At 34.8% G+C, this 19,871-nt stretch overlaps 1 protein-coding gene across 3 annotated transcripts; it reads left to right on the forward strand.

The window, feature by feature from the left end:
* The first annotated feature begins 1,252 nt into the window (after positions 1–1,252).
* sinu (claudin family member sinuous) lies at positions 1,253–19,782 on the forward strand. 3 transcript variants are annotated; one of them, XR_015071257.1, is made up of 8 exons: positions 1,276–1,552; positions 9,066–9,215; positions 9,572–9,711; positions 10,394–10,549; positions 15,169–15,255; positions 15,748–16,646; positions 17,025–17,986; positions 18,029–19,782. XR_015071257.1 is itself a non-coding variant. In XM_085951397.1 (6 exons), exons 1-6 carry the CDS (start codon positions 1,341–1,343, stop codon positions 15,897–15,899), a joined length of 732 nt encoding a protein of 243 aa, XP_085807523.1. In that variant the 5' UTR covers positions 1,253–1,340; the 3' UTR covers positions 15,900–18,766. The 3 variants fall into 3 exon arrangements, 2 of the variants coding, with proteins under 2 accessions (XP_085807523.1, XP_085807524.1); XM_085951397.1 differs by having other exon boundaries at positions 1,253–1,387; positions 15,748–18,766; XM_085951398.1 differs by lacking the exons at positions 17,025–17,986; positions 18,029–19,782 and having other exon boundaries at positions 1,274–1,552; positions 15,748–16,825.
* Positions 19,783–19,871: the final 89 nt, after the last annotated feature.

The following is a 19,871-nucleotide window of genomic DNA, read 5'->3' on the forward strand; positions in this document are numbered from 1 at the left end:
ATGTTAAAAGCCATATCCACCCGCAAGACTAAACCTACAAAACCACCGATTTGGCATCCAAGAATAGTCGTAGACTACCTCAAGAAAACAACACCACTAGTATACAACGCATATGAAGTTTCACGCAGAACAGCTATATTATTAACTCGCATCGGGACGACGGGTTCATGACCTTACCCTACTCAGTGTAGCGGATAACGGCCTAGTCGACAATGGCGACCATATTATTCTATGGCCAGTGTTTGGTTCCAAGACGGACACATCAAGGCACCGCCAATCTGGGTGGAAATTAAACGCTTCCAGTTGCCAAAACATCGATCCAGTATTTTGGCTACGAAAACTTATCTGCGTTTCCAATGAGAGAAGAGAAGAGGTGGTAACATTTTGGCATTATTTATCTCGTTAAGAGGCCCCCCAAAACCTGCGACTCGAGCAGTCATCGGAAATTGGGTGAAGTCAGTACTCGCTGATGCAGGGGTACAGGAGTCACCAGGCAGTACTCGACCAGCAGGCTTGCGTGGCGCTCGTACATTTTCTATGTGAATCATCGAAAATACAACGTAATCAAATACGCCAGCACACACTGGATTTGGCGCCTCATGAGTCACCGTTGTGTGGCTTTTCAGCCGGACGAATTAACGAAAATACAACGTAGTCCATTCATTGAACACGGCGAGCAAAATCACGCTCTGGAAGCGTCGACGATAGACGGGCGAGAAGCCATTATTTAATAACAGAGAACTCATTGTTTAGTTATTGCGTAATAACAAACCCCGAGAAATTAATAATATAATATTTTTATTGCTTTGTTATGAGAGACAGCTGATAATAATAATTATTGTGTGCTTCTTGGTCCCCTTATAACATTGGTGAAGGGTAATGCGCGGGTGGGAGGGGGCCTACTCAGTAGTGAGCGCAACGAGCGCTTTTTTGGTGGGCTTTATGCCTTACGAAAACTAGAACAATATGAAACATAATATGTACCTACCTATAAATATTGTTTACGAAAATAAAATTTCGCAAAAATACTAAAATTTTGCTGAAAAATTTAAAGATGGATGTATATTTTCATTAATTTAAAATATTTTGAAATTATATGCTATTATAGTAGACTACGGTAAGTATTTTAGTTTCGGGTGAATTTATTGTGCAGCAACTGGAATTATCACATCACTGTGTTGGTACGTTCAAGTATAACGTAATTATTTTGGCGACTATCATTTTATTTATTACAAGTTGGCAGCAGCGCGTCATTACATTATTTTGTTTTTGTGTATACAGACAGGTTTGTGTTTGTGGACAGGTAGGCGTGGGCCAACAAGAAAACATTAAAAGTGGTAATGCATAATACGAGCGGACTCATAACTGGGCGTGACACCAACCGTTTGTGCGTTCATTACATTAGTTTACAATTAATATAAAGTTTTAACTATTCATTAGCGAATCGCAAACATCCATTTTCCGGCTGACTACATTACTTTACTGTTTACGGGAGAAGTTTGTATTTCGTGTGTTGTTGGCAGTCGGAGCACCTGTTAGTCATAATTAAACGGTATTTATGTCATAAATTTTGCTTTATACACAAAAACAACACGCCGTTCTGCCGCTTTAAACGTTGTGCTTAATTAATCTCTAGTTCTCATCGCCATAAACACTTCAATTTCACTTTAAAATATCATTTTAATCAAATAAACCTACGGTGTTTTGTTTGGGACGAGGGTTTTTTTTAGCCCTCTCCTTTGACCCAGTTTTTGTTATCAAGGAAGGAAATGTCAGTGTAAATTATCTTTTAATAGTAGAGTTCGTGTAAATTCTACTTTATATTTCCGTTTCTTCAGCTATATTTTGTTGTCTGGATTGTAAATAATTGAAAACAAAATATCGGAAATACTTCTAAATTTTTATCTCGGTTTAGAGGTGTTCCTGCGGCGTTTTAACTAACAAAATAAATATAATTCTCTATTAACTAATTTAACTATTAATCCTATTAATAACGTATGCTTATTGTTTCAAAATAACTTGTCAGACTAACAAATTCCTAGCTCCTACCTATCAATATAAAAATAGTTAGGTATATCCACCACTTTAAATATGAATTTCGCGTAAGGCTTATAACTACTTCTCGTGAAAATGCTATTAACATTTCTTTCGGAGTCCTGTCCGAAAACTGATGTAAATAGATGAACCATCTTTTCCACTCCCGAGACTTGAGTATCAGTCAGTGGCGAAGATTGCCTGTTGGACACAAATAAACGATTATAACATATCAAATGAAAAGAATCATAATACAGACTCAACAATGATCAATGTCTGATAATATACCGTATGCGTATATAGTAACTTCAAGTAATATGCGGCAATATTTAATTTAACTCAGAACATTCAAAATATTTAATGGTATCGTTAGTATTTTTATGTTATGATGACGTGTTTACTTATGTGACAATTGCCTTGTAGATAATATTATCTCGAGCAAATTCTTGTTTTTCAATTATTTAGTCAAGTAAACGTTATAAAATCGCTCAGTACTGAGTCTTCGCCGATGCGGAGTATAATTTGTGAATTTAGTATAATTGAAACAAGTGGCATTACTCACCTGATGGAATTTTCACTCCAAGCTCCACTCGTCGGAGGTAAAACCACTGAAGATGCAATTATTATACTAAGTATGCCCATAGTAAGAGTGAAATGTATTTTACTGCAACTTTTCGTGCAAGTGTGGTTTGCATAGCAGCAATGGTTTTTTTAAAGGGCCTTCCGGGTTAACAGCTAGTGTCATTTGTGGAATTTTATGATGCAGGTGTCTTATGACTTATTATTCTCCATCTGTGCTAGATATTTCCAATTTTATCTCAATTCAATCCGTTATCTCTCGCAAATGCACTTGATGATAAAGCACGGAACCGGGCGAGTGTTTGGTGGTCAGCTTTCTCTTGTGTCCTGTTAAGTTGATTTTTTGAACTAACATAATAAATGTTTCTTTGTCACAACGGTCAATTGTACTGAGTTAGACAAATTAGGATTCTGCTTGATATGTTTCTTCATAATGGTTCTGGTATTAGGCTTTCGATGGAGAATTTAGGCATACATTTCTGGGTATAAATTGGGTATCAATACATATCGATAAAAAATTGGCTGCCTTTATTAGAAAGCCTGTCGTAGTGAAAGACACATAACGAGTGACCATATAGTGAGGTACAAAGCGTATTCACATATTTTGACTTTATAGCAGTGACAAGGACTGTACTAGGCGATTATTTAAAGCCTACCTTAAGAAAAATAATTTTTAATTGCATATTAACTTAGTCAACCAGACGACATGTAGAAATTCCACTAATGCGTATATGTATAAAAGCCTGACATCTTTACAATATATAGGTTTTTGCAGTCGCGCACTGCAAAACGGTCCCTTCGACACACCGAGAAAGTAGAATTTTCCAGCCTGAGTTGGAATCATGATTGAGCATTTCTTTTTTATATCTATTTTAGTGCCTGTTGTCTTTTTTCGTATAATATTTTTTGTTCAGTAAAATACTGAAGATGAACAAAATTGAAATTCAAGTTCTGTTAATATGGTTGTCGTAGAACATTTTTTCAGTTACCTACCGCAGCCTACCTACCTTGAACAGGCACCCTTGGCCACTGCTTTACAGGCATTTGATTTGAACATGTGATAACACTACTTAGCCATATACAAAAGTACCTACTCAATCATATTTGATTGAAAACAATCCCCCATTAAAACATATTTGCGTTGTGTTCCCAGGCAAAAATTCTAACTTACATATACCATTGTTTAATGTCCTCGAAGAGACATTGCTTCATTGTGTGCATATATGGTTTTTTTTTTCATATTTTTTTAAAATAAATAAGTATGCAATGAATGACAAAAATGACTTAGCTATTGCGTCTAACAAAAACCGATAAGTCACTGGTCAAATTATAACATAAAATACTTACATATTCTATTTATGTACAATTTTACATTATCTCTAACTTCTAAAAAATCATTGGGAAAAATGTGTAAATAATTAATAATTTGAAGGAACAGATATTTAAAGTGATTATTTGAAAATAAAATATGGAAAAAAAAATGGGTACTCTTCGGTTAAAGCGGATACAGCAGAAAACGCATTTTGAAAATAGCCGATAAACTGGATTATTTGTTAGTTTGGGTTAGGTTAGGTTTGGTTAGGTTTGGTTAGGTTAACCTAACAAATAATCCAGTTTATCGGCTATTTTCAAAATGCGTTTTCCGCTGTATCCGCTTTAACCGAACAGTACCAAAAAATGTTCTGTAAGTAGGATGGTCCGGTAAAGTTTTGTTAAGAATATCGGTCGGGACGAAAATGGTCTTAGATTTATATTCGTATATCATCATCAACGGGGATCGATCCACTGCTCGATGTAGGTTTCCCCTAACTCCTTCCTCTATTCTCGGTCTTTATTTTGTCATTGCCACGCACATTCACCGAACTTCCGGTGGGTATCAGGGCATCCCTGTAGAAGTTTAGTGCCCTTGGGTACCATTGTATGATGGCATTTGTCCAGCGGTTGTCCATTCGCTGGGTGACATGCCAGCTCAGTGCCATTTCATTTGCTTAGCGACCTCTATCACATTGCATACTCTTGCTTGCGTGCTTCCTAATCAATTGGTTTCTTTTGTTATCTTGCCACGTAATTTTTGGATCTAACATTAAGAGTCCATGTTTCACACGCATATGTGAGCATTGGTAGCACAAATCGGTTGAACACTCGTGGGAGGTCACTTTTAAAGAGACTATTCAGGACCCCAAATGCACTCCATGTCAGTTGAGTTCTGCAAGCAATCTTGTCAAATATAGTTATATACCTATATATTGTCAGAGATAGATGCAGTTGCTGACCTGCTCGATTTGAGGACCATTAGTTGCGAAGAGTGGAGGTAGGCTGTTGAGATCTGACATAAATAGTGCACACTAAACCGTCAGTCATACTTATTTGTTTTAATTGAACTAAGAATACATATTGCCGATGGTATTAGTTAGTTTTTAAAATTCAATTAAACAAAGTTAGGTGTGCACTATTTATATCAGATCCGAACGGCCTACCACCACCCTTCGCCACTGTGATATTCTAGAATATTCCACCATTTTGCAAATTCGCAATGATCTCTTCTCGTCTATCTCTATAACAGAGCTCATAGAAAAACATTGTTTTCAAACAATACAAAGAAATTTATATTTATCATATTTCACCATACATTTTATTTCAGATGTAGATGGCTGTGTTATGGGAAAGTTTGAAAATCGCTGGTCCGTACGAAAACATCTGTTGGCAGTACGCGGCATAATCACAAATATTAATTTTTCCCAATTCTTCTCTGTGTGGTCGGGATCTAATTGTATTTTCTGTTGCCTAATTTGGGAAACATTAAAAATCCAAATATGAAATAATTTCAATGTCACATATTCTTAATTATTATTGTTTGTGAGAGACAGAATGCCTTGCGACATAACATATTTGGACCTAAAAATAATTAACAAAACATACTGACCAAGATTTTGTTTTATGTTTGTTTTTCCTTTTTGTTTAGTTTCAATGGTAAATAGTAATAATTATTGTGAATGTATAGTACACAAGGAAAATTGGATTGTTGACATGAAATGTCATTACACCTTCTAATTTTTTAAACACAGGGCGGTTAAAAATTATCCATTACTTACGTCGAGTATGGAAACAATCAAACTAGCATAGCAATCCGGAACATTCCGGTATTCAAGAATATTAAATCCTTTTAGGAGTGATTAATACTTGCTCTATAAGTATATCTGTAATGCAAATTGTCAGTTTGTGTATGTATTTGTTGATGCCATATCTTAAGTTTATTCTATATTTCTCCGTGCTCAGGAATTGTACTTTCTCGTAGCTACATCCAAGAGTAAACCCAAACTATTAATTTTTAACTACCATCTTTGGCCTGTAATGACATTTCGTTATGTAGGTACGTTTGAAAAATACAATTTTTTGAGATCGTTCTAAATATTCTAAATAATGATGGTTATGACTTTCTGATAGTCTTCTTGCAAATGCTAGTCGTATTTATCAGTGGCGAAGACTCCATACTAGGCGATTATTTAAAGCACATTGACATATTTATATAACTTAATTATTTCATATTCTATAAAAATAATTTAATTTGCCAACGACAGATGTCGTACATGTAGGAATGTATTATACAGATTACAAAACAATCTGCAAAGGTTTAAAAAAATATACCACAGCGCGCCATCTGTCTTGACGTAAATAAAGGTCGGATTATTTGTGAATGAATTGTGATCTTTTTTCGTATGAACTTTACATCACGTAACCTCAATCAGGCTATTGAATTGTATGAAATATGGTAGGTTCCTATCGCAGAGCCTAACACTTTGTCCACTTTCTCGAAAATAATTAATAATTACATAATTTAAAAAAAATATTTTCTACAGCATTTAATCGCATATAAATAGGTATAGGTTGTTTTTCAAAATAAAAATGAATTTAGCTGATGATTCTTGATGTGTATAAATGTTTTGAAAAATATGTAATTTAAAATCATCGCTCAATTTTATGTCGTCAGTGAGTTTTTGATTTTTCATTGAATCAGTGTGTCGTTGTCATTAGTGTATAATATCGTATTATCTTCTTATTTCTCGTAAGTATGCCCGAAAAGTGTGCTCTTTTTCTCAGATCTCCACAGCCTACCTTTTTCCAAAAGTCACCCTTTGCCACTGGTAGATACATACATTTAAATTTGACGCGTACATACTTGACGAAAAAGTGGCACCACCGGTTGGCGCTGACACGTGACATTTCTAAAGAACGCAAATGTGTAAAGAAACTTTTAGCTGAATTTGTGCGTAACTCGGTCCGATTAGTTAGTTATAAATTAATATTTGTGTGATGAATCATCTTACAGCTGTCTGTGGTAGCCACGCCACGTCGCCTTCTCAAACATCCTGTGGTGCTCTGGTCATAAGACAATTATTACCGTCCTATGATAATAATGAATAGGTCCGTTGAGCAGTTCACGTTGTGACATTCTCGGCTATGGAATAATAGCCAAGGTTAGGTAATTGCATGGAACATAAGAATGTAATTATTGTCAGTATGACAAACTAATGTGAACCATTATTGTGCAAGAGAATATGGGTATCTGTAAAAACCTGCTAACTGCCTATTATGTATGCGTCGAAAATTGCGTAATTTTCTGTTTTTTTATTATTTAAAGAAATACGCGTTATTTATCGTACTTTAAAAATTTAAATATTCATTGTTCATTGAATGGAAATAAGTGATTTTGTTGACAAATTATATTCTGACGGTAAACGAATACTTGTTTATGTCTCTAATATTCTTACTTTTTAGACATTTGTCCTAGCTGCATATCGTAACTTGGTTTAAGACAGTTTGACACAACAGTAAGTTATAGTAAACCACAACTGAATACCACGGGTCGTGGGCTCTAATCCCGGTCTGGTTAATTTTTTTAACTTTGCACATTAGTTAGCACATTTGACATAATACACATTAATCGTAAACTACGGTGGACTAGTGGCAGAGCATTTGTCTCTAAAGCTGAAATTTGGTTCATGGAAAATTGACTTGAAGATGATACTAATTTTAATTCTAGAATATTTTTCACTGCCATTTCTTTATTTACTTTATGGTGACTGCATTATTGAGGAATGGATAATGCAACAAAAAGAAAAATAAAATAGTCCACATTGCATTAGTGTTACAAGTTTTTTTATATAGTGAAACATTATTATTCAAATGAACAATTGCGTAAAATCGAAAATAACAGGACGCGAGTAGGCAACCAAAGCAAGACGTCGACAGCAGTCAGCTATTTCCTTTTTTTATTTATAAACAATGTATTCAATGCTGCCAACACAAAATATTAATCAATTCAACTATAACTAAAAATGTTACTCCTCTGTTATAGTAGTTCAATCTCGATGTAATTAACCTTTGTGTCATCATCAACCTGGATGAATCCACTGCAGGATGAAGGCGTCCAATCTGATTCCATTCATCTCGGTCATGTCATTGAGTTACCACATTTTTTCGCAGAACTTAACGATTTCTTCGATCTAACACTTTCTAAGTCTATCTTTCGGATGTTATCCTACCTCTTAGATACCATTTGACGACTAGATATTATATTCAGCGACTCTTCTTCGAGCTATGTACCCTGCCCATTTCCATTATGAGTTTTTAGCTAACTATTACATCGTATACACTAGTTTGTTCCCTTATCCTATTATTCTGGTTTCGGTTCATATGTGTTATGCCCAGCATGCACGTCTCCACATCAAGCTATGTTTGGTTATTATAAAGTTATTTATTAGCTATGTAGGTACTGAAACTAGAAAATTGTGTAAACTCTAAAAACACTACAGGAGAGACAAAAAACATTGTAGTTTTTTATACAAATCTATGGCTATGGAGTTGAATCATCCGTGGTTTAACAATGCTACAATTTTTTTGGAATTACGCTATTTTCATGAGGGGTAAATGTTAACAACCACCACTAGATGGCATTCAAAGTCAATTTTCGATTAAAACGGAGTTACACATTTTAACAACGATATGCGTGTGTCAAAGCCACCTATATTCAGGCTGCGGTACTAAATTGTGAGTTTCTATGGTAGTGCTATCTATTGCTTAACTTTGAAAGCAATGTGGTAACCTGTTCGCAGACAATGAAGATTTTTGATTGCATATTTCATTCATATTAATTAATGTATTATCATTTGTTCAATATGAAACAATCTATCATTTTCTACAAACAGTTTAAGTATCATATTTCATTCGAAGAATAAACAACAATTGGCACTGCAAACAAAATTCAGTTTTGTGCCGTGACCTGAATATAGTGGGCCTTAGTGTGAGTAGGAAGTATTAACTGCAAAGAACGTATCAAAATTTGGGTTTGTGTAATTCAGAGACAAATCGATTTCAATGGCTTTGTCATCAGAAACAGTTGTCCATGTCCCGTGGCACTTTTAATACTAAAATCGATATCTTGTTGCTTTCAGACCACCTGATGTTAAGATGAAGCGTCGCAGCTTAGCGGGAAACTGTGCCATCGGAGTGTTTGTGATCGCCGTCGTGTGTGTTGCCGTGGCCTTCGCCACTCCCAGTTGGTTGGTCAGCGACTACCGGATCACTGGGGCGAAATTGAACAAGTGAGCACCTCATTATCACTTCCACCTTATTCCGAGAACTTTTCGTAGTTCCACCGAATACGACTTTTAAATAGCAGTCTTTCAAGATGCTGGAATCCGGCCAGTTTGAAGGAATGCCTACAAAATTGTCCCCCAGATGTCTGTATCCTGAGTTTTCACCTTTCCTCTACCATTATGAACATCGTCGGACTGTCTCTTACACGGATGGTCCATGGGTCGAGTGACTATCAGAGTTCCCATGTGGATCCTCTGAAGAGCTCTGTCTTTGTGGACTTATAAAATATATTACGCTTACAGTTTACTGTGCCAATTTACAGAACTGGATGAATAAGTTATCATTGTGGATTGTGTTTCAGGCTTGGATTATGGACGCATTGCTTCAGATCGCTGCCAGATCCTCAGGATGTGTCTCAGAGGCGCTATTTTGTCGGTTGCCGCTGGATTTACGATCCCTTCACCGCCGGTTATGACCAGATACGAGGGTTCCTTTTGCCGTGTATGTTCAATGTTGATTAAAATAATAGAGACAATTAAAACTACTAGTATAGTCAGACATTGGAAAATTATCTCTCTACATAGATCAAAACTATATGAAAATGAAGCTGAAATACAGTTACTAAAACTATTGATTAAATTAGCTATAAGTCATTTTGCATTACCGATCTATTTGTGGCTTTGATAAAAACTTGATTTGTAACAGAATTTAGGCATTTGTGTTATAACTAGTGGGCCTCAGCCTTATGGCCGGTTTTGTCCCTTCGACCTATTAGTAAAGGTTTCAGATCTATTGGGTCATTAGTAAAAAAGTTATTTAGATAAATAATTCCCCATGTAGTGATGAAACATGCAAACGGTGGCTATAAACACTCTACAATCACTGCTAACCTTTTAATTACCACATTTAAATAACACGTTAATTATATCTAATGGCCAACGACTCCAAACGCGCCAGTCGCGGTGTTAGCACTAAATGTGTCAGCTTACAGAATATAATTTTTCTATCGCTACCGATTCAAAGACACTTGAAAATGATTTTGATGTGATAATGTTAATGTGCACTCAAAATCTCAACAAAATGTTGCTGGATTTCTGCTATTGTTTTCACTAATTTTAATACTGAAATCTGTTAATGGAGACGTGACGGGCATCTTAACTAACATGTGTTACTCGTCTTACAGCGTTCATGATAGCAACGCAGTTTTTCTATACGCTATGTCTCCTGGGAGTGGTGGTCGCCACTATACTGGTGCTTCTCTTCTTCTTGTGCTGTGAGCCCGATCAAGAGAAGTTCATACTCCTCATCAAGGGCATCGGATTCCTGCTGCTGGGATCAGGTCATTATTTTGCACATTTTATTAATTGTAGACTTAATATAGTCTATTATATTAGTTAAAAATTAACAAAAACCACTGGATTTGATAAAAATGATTCTTCATCTTCTACAGTTCACATATTGATTGATATATGCCCCAACCACAAGGTGCAGCAGTGTTATCCCACATGGGTTGTTTGTTTAGCTATATAAAGCACTGCTTGACCTTCAGTTATCATTGAGTCCAGCTCAGTCTAGTATCTAGTTTGCTTAGTTCAGTATGCCTTGCCGACTTCTGAAAATGGAAAGTTCAGTTGTCCTATCAGACCAGTGTTGCCAACCGTACTATAATTAATGTCCGCGTACTATGTACGATATAAAACAGGTATAGTACGCCCAAAATACTATAATTTTGAATATCAGAAAAAAATATGTAAAGTACTAAAATTTCGATATTTTCGTTCGATAAATTGGTGTAAAGTACTATAATTTCGCAATATAAGAAGAATTGGAGAACTTGGAAAAAAAATTGCTCGAAAATGTAAAAAAATCCCTTTATTTTAAAATGAAATTTCTTGAATTCTTCGGTCGGTAAGCATTTTTGGTCGGAAGAGGTGCCTAAATAAAAAGGGGTCTCGGAGTTTCTCAAATTCTCAGTTATTTTTTTCTGAGAAACAAAAAAACTATACATTTTCAAATGATGACAACGCGTACTATATTTTTTCCCCAAATCGTCGATGCACATCAAATATGGTCTATGTGACGATTTTACGAAAATGAGCTAAATATACAGTTTTTTTTCTTTTTTTTTTCTTTACCTTGTAAAATTTGAACCATGTGATAATAACAAAAATTAAGGGAGATAGAAAACAAACTATGTGCCAACATTCAAAACTTTGCATTTAAATATGAACCATGTGATCTTACTGCACATGCGTCATATTGATTACGTGGCTAGTACCGGGTTTATGGTCACATGGTCCGTATTTTACATCATGATTTCACTTGTACGTGTCCTAGTTGTTTTTGGAGTGTAAAACTATATAAACCACACCTAATATCACTGTTTTAGTACCTGTGATCATTTGGTTTATAAATTAGCGGTAAGTTATTACATTTTATTAAATAAATTTGATGTATTTTCATGTAAATATGCTGTGCGAATCAACTGGAGAGTGGATCCCACAAAGTGATATGGATATTTCTTTACCAATGGATTCTGATATTTCACTAGTTCAGAAAATTAAAAAAAGGAGAGTCTTGGGGAAAGGGTATGTCGGCTATAAAAAACATTGCGGAAAATATCAACAAAGCCAATCAAAGCAAGCAAAGTCTATGGGAATAAGATGTTCACACAAATTACCCAAGGTGGCATATAAAAATTCTTTAAGTTGTCAGAAAATAACAGAAGAGGATCGCCTGCACATATTTCACAATTTTTGGATGTTGAAAACTTGGTCAGAGAAAAAAGCATATTTCCTGGGCTTTGTAGCAACACGTGCTGTAAGAAAGCGTTGCAGTGAAAGTACAGCTATCACGAAGAAGAATCAAGAGCACGGTATATATCTTTTTACCAAGGACGGGGATAAACATAAAGTGTGCCGCAAAATGTTCATAAATACTTTGAGCATCACACAAAGCACCAACATAAGATGGAGTTATCAGCAACACATTATTATTAATGACGGCGAAAATGTTCCCCTCAACAATACAAATAAATGAGTGGCCAAGCAAACTGAAACTGTGGAGAATGTAAAAAAGTGGCTAAATCTTCTGCCAGTTGTTCCAAGTCATTATTCTCGGTCTCAAACAAAACGACTATATGTCGAATCGTCTTTTTTATCAACCCAAAACATGCTATCAGTCTTCAATATGTGGTGCACAGAGAACAATGTGCTAACTGTGAACAAAAACTTTTCCAGCAACGTTTTAAAGGCTAAAAAAGTTTCTATTCACCATCCACGCAAAGGTCAATGTGATATTTGTGTAGGATTTAAATGTGAAACTCTTGGGAAAGAAATTTACGACCAACACATAACATGAAAGGAGCAAGCTAAAAATGCCAAGGACACTGCTAAAGAATCTACCAGCGAGACTACATTAGTTTTAACAATGGACTGGCGGAGTGTGATGTTCATAACACGAAAGGAGCAAGCTAAAAAGGCCAAGAACACTGCCAAAGAATCTACCAGCGAGACTACATTAGTTTTAATAATGGACTTGCGGAGTGTGATGTTCATAACACGAAAAGAGCAAGCTTAAAAGGCCAAGAACACTGCCAAAGAATCTACCAGCGAGACTACATTAGTTTTAACAATGGACTTGCGGAGTGTGATGTTATGCACTAAATTGCTGGCATCTGCTGTTTACTACAAACAGAAACTACAACTACATAATTTCATCTTATATGTCCTAAATAATGCGGACGTGACTCCCTACGTGTGGCACGAAACAGGTGGAGGTGTGACCTCTAACGAGTTCACAAGTTATATTATCAACTATTTAGGGACCAAGCCACGTAACTATAATAAGATCATCCTAATTTCTAATGGTTGTAATTACCAAAATCGGAATCGAATACTGGCAAGAGCTTTAAGTGACTACTCAAAAATGACATAAGTCACTGTAGAACAGATATTTTTGACCATACTATGATGGAAGCCGATAATGTCCATTCTGTGCTGGAGCATTACTTCAAGCCCCCAATATATTATCCAAGTGATTATTTATCACGCATGCAAATGGCTCGACCCAAACAGCTGTATAATATTAAAAATGTTCATTTTAATTACTTTTTAATTTACGAAACTTTAAATACGAATTTAACTTCTTTAAGACCAGGAAAGAAAGTAGGGGATCCTGTTGTCACAGATTTGAGGGCTCTGGAATATGGCAAGAGTTGCTTCAACGCCGCAAGACTGGCTATGTTCTCCCATTGCCACTGTATAACAGACCCCTTGCCTTGCCCGACTCCAAATTTAGGCATTTGCAAGAATTAAAACTTGTGATAGACAAAGTTCATCACCCTTTTTATGATTCCCTAATGTCCATGTAGGAATTGGAGCAAAAACGTTAATTTAGTTTTTGTGTGTTGTGAATTATGTTCAAATTAATAATGTCAATGTTGTATAAAAACACTTCGTTTTGTTGGTCTTATTTATAGTTATTATTTTGTTTGATGTAGTATGTACGATTTGAAATAAAAATAACATTAAAATGAAGTTGTGTTTATTTTTTCAATAAAGAATGATTAATATTCATGCTTTCAATATTGTTAAAGAATAACAATTTATTCTTAAAGAAAGAGGGAAAATTTAAATGAAGGCCTCGACTTTGAGTTGAAGGTTACGGGTTTGATTCCCGCTACACCGCCAACATGTTTTACATGGATGTTTTTACTGTGTAAATATGGGTGCTGGTGCTGTAAGCCTGGGTGTTGTGATGACCCAATAATAAGTGTTAAACTTCATGGGAAGATGGAAAAAACATTATCAGTCGAAGTCAAATAAATGTTTGCCAAAACAGAAAATTAATTAATTATTTTGTAATAAAAAATTCATATCCTCTGCATATCACTACACAATTCCATTGCATAGTATATCCATAACATTCACATAAATTTTGTGATAATAGAATCTCATATTTTAATTCTGTTAACTAGACACTAGACTAGTGCCTAGTTATCAAATTTGAATAATTTTGAATGATATATTTTGATAGCTAGTATTAAAAATGGTTCATGTGACGAAAACTGTGCATAGAATATGAACCATGTGCAAAAAACGCAGTAAAATGCCATTTTCTTGTTCAAAATAGTAAATATTTGCAATAAAATGTATTCTCACATTGAATAAATATTTTTTCCCTAATTTGTCCATTAATAGAAGTGTTATTTTCCATTCCGTTTTTTTTTTAAACAGTTTTTATCGATTTTCTTAGAATGTACTCAGAGTCACATAGACCATATTTGATGTGCATCGACGAAATACTATAATTTTGGAGGCTCTGTACTATAATTCCATTTTGAAAAGATGGCAACACTGTATCAGACTCAAGCTAGTTTGTAAGTACATGATCCGACTTGCTGAACGAATTATACTGAATTGTAGTTATTTTTCATTGTAAATTTTAATATATCATAATATAAACTTCGATCAGAACCCACAACTTCTCAATATGAACAAGAGATGGACGAATGAATAAATCTACCGTCTCCTTTGTTTGAGTTTCAAATTTGAAATGTTAAGTTGTTTGACAATGACTGCAGCGCGTCGACGCAACTCATACTTGATTCCAAGTGCATCTGATTAGAATCTCCAATTGGATAATATCAAGACTTGCATCGACGCACGCAAACTGCAGTGTTGTGTGTCTGAGCCCTAACTTGGCGACGTAGAAAGATCTTGAAATAATTCACCATTTCAAGCAAAATGAGGTCAACAATGATCGTTGTTAGCATTTCTCGTTATTGTGAACAACAATAAATCGTTGTTTAGCACTCAAAGGGTTTTAATGGTTCTTAAATTGACAGCCATCGATTTTGGTCTTTTCAATCAACAAACGAATCTGATGTGTTCAATCAAATAGCTAGCAAAGATTTCCTGTAAGCATAAATGGTAATTTACCATATTTTCATTGTAGGATTCTGTGGGACCCTCGCAGTGATTGTGTTCGGCTCGCTGGGAAACGCAGACGGTTGGATGCCGGATCACTCGAATAATTATCTAGGTAAGTCATTGCAATATTATCATCGGCAGATACTGGTTGAAAGATATCCCCTAGTCCTTTCAATACTTCTTGGCTCTATGGCTTATGCGGTTCATAGGACTAATACAGATTAGAGATGTGATGAGCTACCTTTCTTTTCGCTAGGGCCGAATTAAATACTGACATTTTTTTACGTGCCGCATTTATATACATCATCATCAGCCGAGGTCGATCCACTGCTGGCCTCTCGTAGCTCCTTTCACTCTTTTCGGTCCCTAGTTCTTCGCTGCCACGGACATCTACTGAAGCTTAAGAATTTGTCTATCCAGCGATGGATTAATATTTCTAACTTTATAATTTTCAATATTTCGAATGATGGATGCAACAAGGTAGATTTAATCTGCCGATGATGCCAATTGGTATTCAAACAATCGGCTTTGTTTAGGTATCGCTATATTCCACTTACGTGTGAGGAGTTTATAACGGTTTTTTTTTATTTATTCATTCCGTCAGGTTGGTCGTACGGAGTGGCCGTGATCGGTGCGGCAGCGTGCATAATCTCGGCGGTGCTATTCCTCACGGAGGCAAACATACAGCGGAAGAAACGACAGCGCCTCAAGGAATCCCAGGCCAGGTTTGAGTTGGAGCAAGAGACCAAGGCATAGTGGCGGAGTTAGCGCGTCCGCCTTGACTCGTGCCTTATTGAATAGTCATTCCGAATACTAGTAATAATGACTCTTTGCTAATTGTTATAGCATTCTTATCAACGTACTGTTTTGTATTATAATGAGGGAAGAGTGCTCTGGACCCATTATTCATTTTATAAACATCTCCCTTCTCTGTTAACGATAAAATTATGATCCGTTCTACTATAACTTTACATTGTTTTTATTTAAGCTTTGTATAAAAGGCTGATCACAATAAATTATTTTTAAGATGCGTCATTATTACGGGTGCAATAAAATTATAAATGAAAGTTAACCTTAATCGATGACGCAATATTTTATTTTTATAATTTTACACTTGCGTATTTTTTATGTTGTCACTTTTATGTTTATCGTCTTGGGTTCAGTTGCATAGAATGTCGACTTTACTTGAAATCTAAATAACAACGAAGCCATATGTGAAAATTTTATAAAAGAAGTCGGATGGCTAAATCGGACATGCTGTCCCTGTCCTTTGATGTACCTATGTAATTATTGTATCCACATAGTTTTGACATGTGTAACATAAATCTGTTCATCACGCAGCTTAAATATGAATTCACGACACTGTCCTTTAATAACTTGCTTTTTATTAATTGTTGTCATCAGAACGCAGCACAAGAACATTACAAATCAAAAATATTATCTGTAAAATGAAGTTTGAAAAATGTTGATATTAGGATACCACATGGTATGTTAATGTTTAAGGTGACGCATCAGTGAAACGCCAATTAATTTCCAACTGTAGGCGCGACGAAATTTTGGGCTCGCTGCCATTCACTGAGAGAATCTCGAGCCAGAAGCACGTCACTTTGCTGCGTGATGGCGACGGGTCAATTAATTCTAAAATCGTGTAAAGATGACTAAAAACGTTACCCATTTACTTTAAAAAGAAAACATGTCAATGAATATATTATTATTGTTACTAATAGAACAATAAACAGAACATAAAATGAACGTATGTTGGATTTATATGAAAAATAATATTTCGTTTGACAGATGTCATTTGCACCCGCGACCCGCAGTCCGCGCATCGCCTAGCAACGATCTTTTTAGACCGTGCCTCAACTAATGCATGGCCTTAAGGGTTCATCATGTTTTTGTGTTTTTTTTTATTGACATGGCAATTAAATTATATATATTATTAGATGGTGTCTGTTGACATAATAGATGCTGACCTAATGTCACAGTTTGAATAATATAATAAGACTTATTTAACACTGCTAGTCTTTCATGTTTGCATTGATAATCGGTACCCAAAATTATTCTGCTTTGTCGGAGATAAGTAAACGACATTATAAATTGTAATTATTTGATATCTGGTTAAAATATGCAATTATTTTGACAATTTCCAGATTTGTTTTACTTGCTGTAAATTAATTTAATTACGATGTTTCGTGTTAAGTAATTACTGGTATTATATGCATCTGGGCCTTATTTTATGTACTACTCCGCTGTGAATTATCGCCAGATACATAAATACATATATTTCAAAATACTTTTTTTGAATCTCAACTGTCCTTAAAAGTTTATATTCTTCTCATTCCATATCGTATTTTAAGCGTGTTTTACTAGTATCTAAATGTGTATTTTTGTCGTTAGATAATAAGTTTAAACATGTAATTTACATAATTTGTATGTATGTATGTATTGTTATCAAAAGATATATTGTTAAGTTTAAGGTAAACCTTTTATGTCCAAAATGTGTATCAAACATGTCTTCGAAGGTTTTCATTGTTGTCATCTGGAAAGTAATTTATTACCCTTAAACTCTGGAGTTTTGCGTCTGATGAATTAAAATAAAATCATGCATTTAAGTCATTTTGGCCAAAATAACACGGACTTAGTGGGTCTGTCCATTAAGCTGATGATAATAAATTAAGAATGTATTGTTTAGTTTTAGGTTTTGATCCGTACTACAACGATGTATGTGCCTTTTTATTGTTACGAGACGGACATTACATATAAGTGTATTACAACTATTTGGATATTATCCTGTTTATACAATATGTATACCCAAAGATATTGAAGAAAACCTTCTTCTATAGGTAGTGATGAAGCAGAAATGTATTAAATTGTTACAATAAAAGGACGTCTGGTCTATTGATTAGTTTAACTACATTACATGAGTGACTATGCATTACCAGCTCATTTAAAGAGTACTACACACATTTACTATGACATTCCATTACAGTTTCAGATTTACGCAATTAGTTAATTACATACGTGATTATATGTGTAGATGTCCAGATATTGCCAAAATAAACCCTGAATACTTAAATTCACCTGATTGGATAATATGTAATTAAATTCGACTTCAATTTGACATGTACCGCATATTGCTGCATCAAAGCAGACATTTGAATATAAAATTTCGCTACAATAATTACTTGTCAATTTTTTGTAGGCAGGTAAAATGTACCATTGTTTTTAAGATGAACAATTACATAAACACTGAGAAATGCAGGTTGTAGGTGCAAAAGTAGGTTGCGTAAACCAGAAAGTGAGCCACCATTTTGTTTTTGGGACTGCCAATAGAAGAAGAAAATAATATACTTGTTAGGTACATACTGATACAATCACATTTTTACAATCGTTTGATTTGAAAATCGAATTGCTTTAAAATTCCTAATACGAATCCATATAAAACTCCTTCTATCTAGTGTCGATCTATAGTTGGGTGAAGGCTTCCCCTAGCTCCGTCCGCTCCGAACCCCGGTACTACGTACAGAGTATACTATATAAAAAACACCTTAGGGTACTTTTTCAATGTATATACCTATATAATGTTATGTCTCGTAATGAATAATAGGTAGGTAATTGTAATGTAAAAAAAATAAGAACCAATATATTAACTATACATTGTCATATTACAGAACATTTTGTGCCTTTTTGTATTTAGGTGTATGCAAATTTTGACAAAGTAACACTACCTGATTAATTATTACTGTACAGTAATGACATAAATGAAACATAGTGTTTATTGTTACATATTATATCTCCCGTGTGTTTAATACTTCTCGTATTTTTCCGAGACTTCTAGAGTAATTTTTTCTCTTGTGTGCATGCAATGTTTTATCACAATTAATGTTAGATAAGGTCTATTCACACATTTCAGTACTGTTGCAGTTCAGTATCAGTGTTCTAATTAAGCTTGTAAATGAACAGCAGTTATCACGTGATATTGCTGAATTTTGACACTGTCAATGACCAGGTTTATTGGAAAACAAATAGAATTGATTGTTTTTTTTTTTAATTGGCTTTACAATCTGTTGTTTACTCGTTGACTCTGTAAAATACTGTATTTAACATACTAATGTATCTTTCTGTACATTAAACCTAAAATATACAAATAGAGTCTGTATTCTATAAGCTGGCGTTCACGTCACAAGGAAAGCATTGTGCCATCGCGTTCGACTGTTGCAAGTTTTCAATGGGAGGGAACGAGATGGAATGCAGTGCTTGAATGCTGAAGCATGGGAAATCGTACGCCAGCTTATAGAAGACACTCTACATGACTGTATTATGATGTAATACTGATCTGGTACTGAAATGCATAATATGTACCTTTACGAATTGAGTATTATATGATAGAATAGGTGTAAAAGAATCTTATGGAATATGCATGCATGAGTTAAAGGTCGTAACCACATAGGTAATATGTGTGTTTTATATAAAATGTTATCCGTTAAATCAATCCGTCCAATGTATGTATAGTATTTTGGACGAATCTGTCAAAATTAATATGTATAGCTACATACCTACTAGTCTATTTAAAATAATCACCGAATTAATAACACTTCGTTTACTATTAATTGCACACCATTATATATTTGTAAGTTAAGCGACATTTAAAAAAAATTATTGACTTTATGAATGACAACTGCTTAGGAACTAATAAAAATATAGATTTGTTAATTTGTGGGTGTTTTG

This window comes from Rhyacophila brunnea, unplaced genomic scaffold (assembly GCF_057557595.1).
Source record: "Rhyacophila brunnea isolate RB1 unplaced genomic scaffold, BYU_Rbru_1.0 scaffold_24, whole genome shotgun sequence".
Lineage (NCBI taxonomy): Eukaryota > Metazoa > Arthropoda > Insecta > Trichoptera > Rhyacophilidae > Rhyacophila > Rhyacophila brunnea.

Excerpts from the sequence above, each read along its gene's own strand:
- sinu (XM_085951397.1), top strand. The coding sequence starts at position 1,341 with ATGCATAATACGAGCGGACTCATAACTGGGCGTGACACCAACCGTTT. Across the intron at positions 1,388-9,065 it reads GGGCGTGACACCAACCGTTT|ACCACCTGATGTTAAGATGA; the intron begins GTGCGTTCATTA and ends TGTTGCTTTCAG. Across the intron at positions 15,256-15,747 it reads TCACTCGAATAATTATCTAG|GTTGGTCGTACGGAGTGGCC; the intron begins GTAAGTCATTGC and ends TCATTCCGTCAG.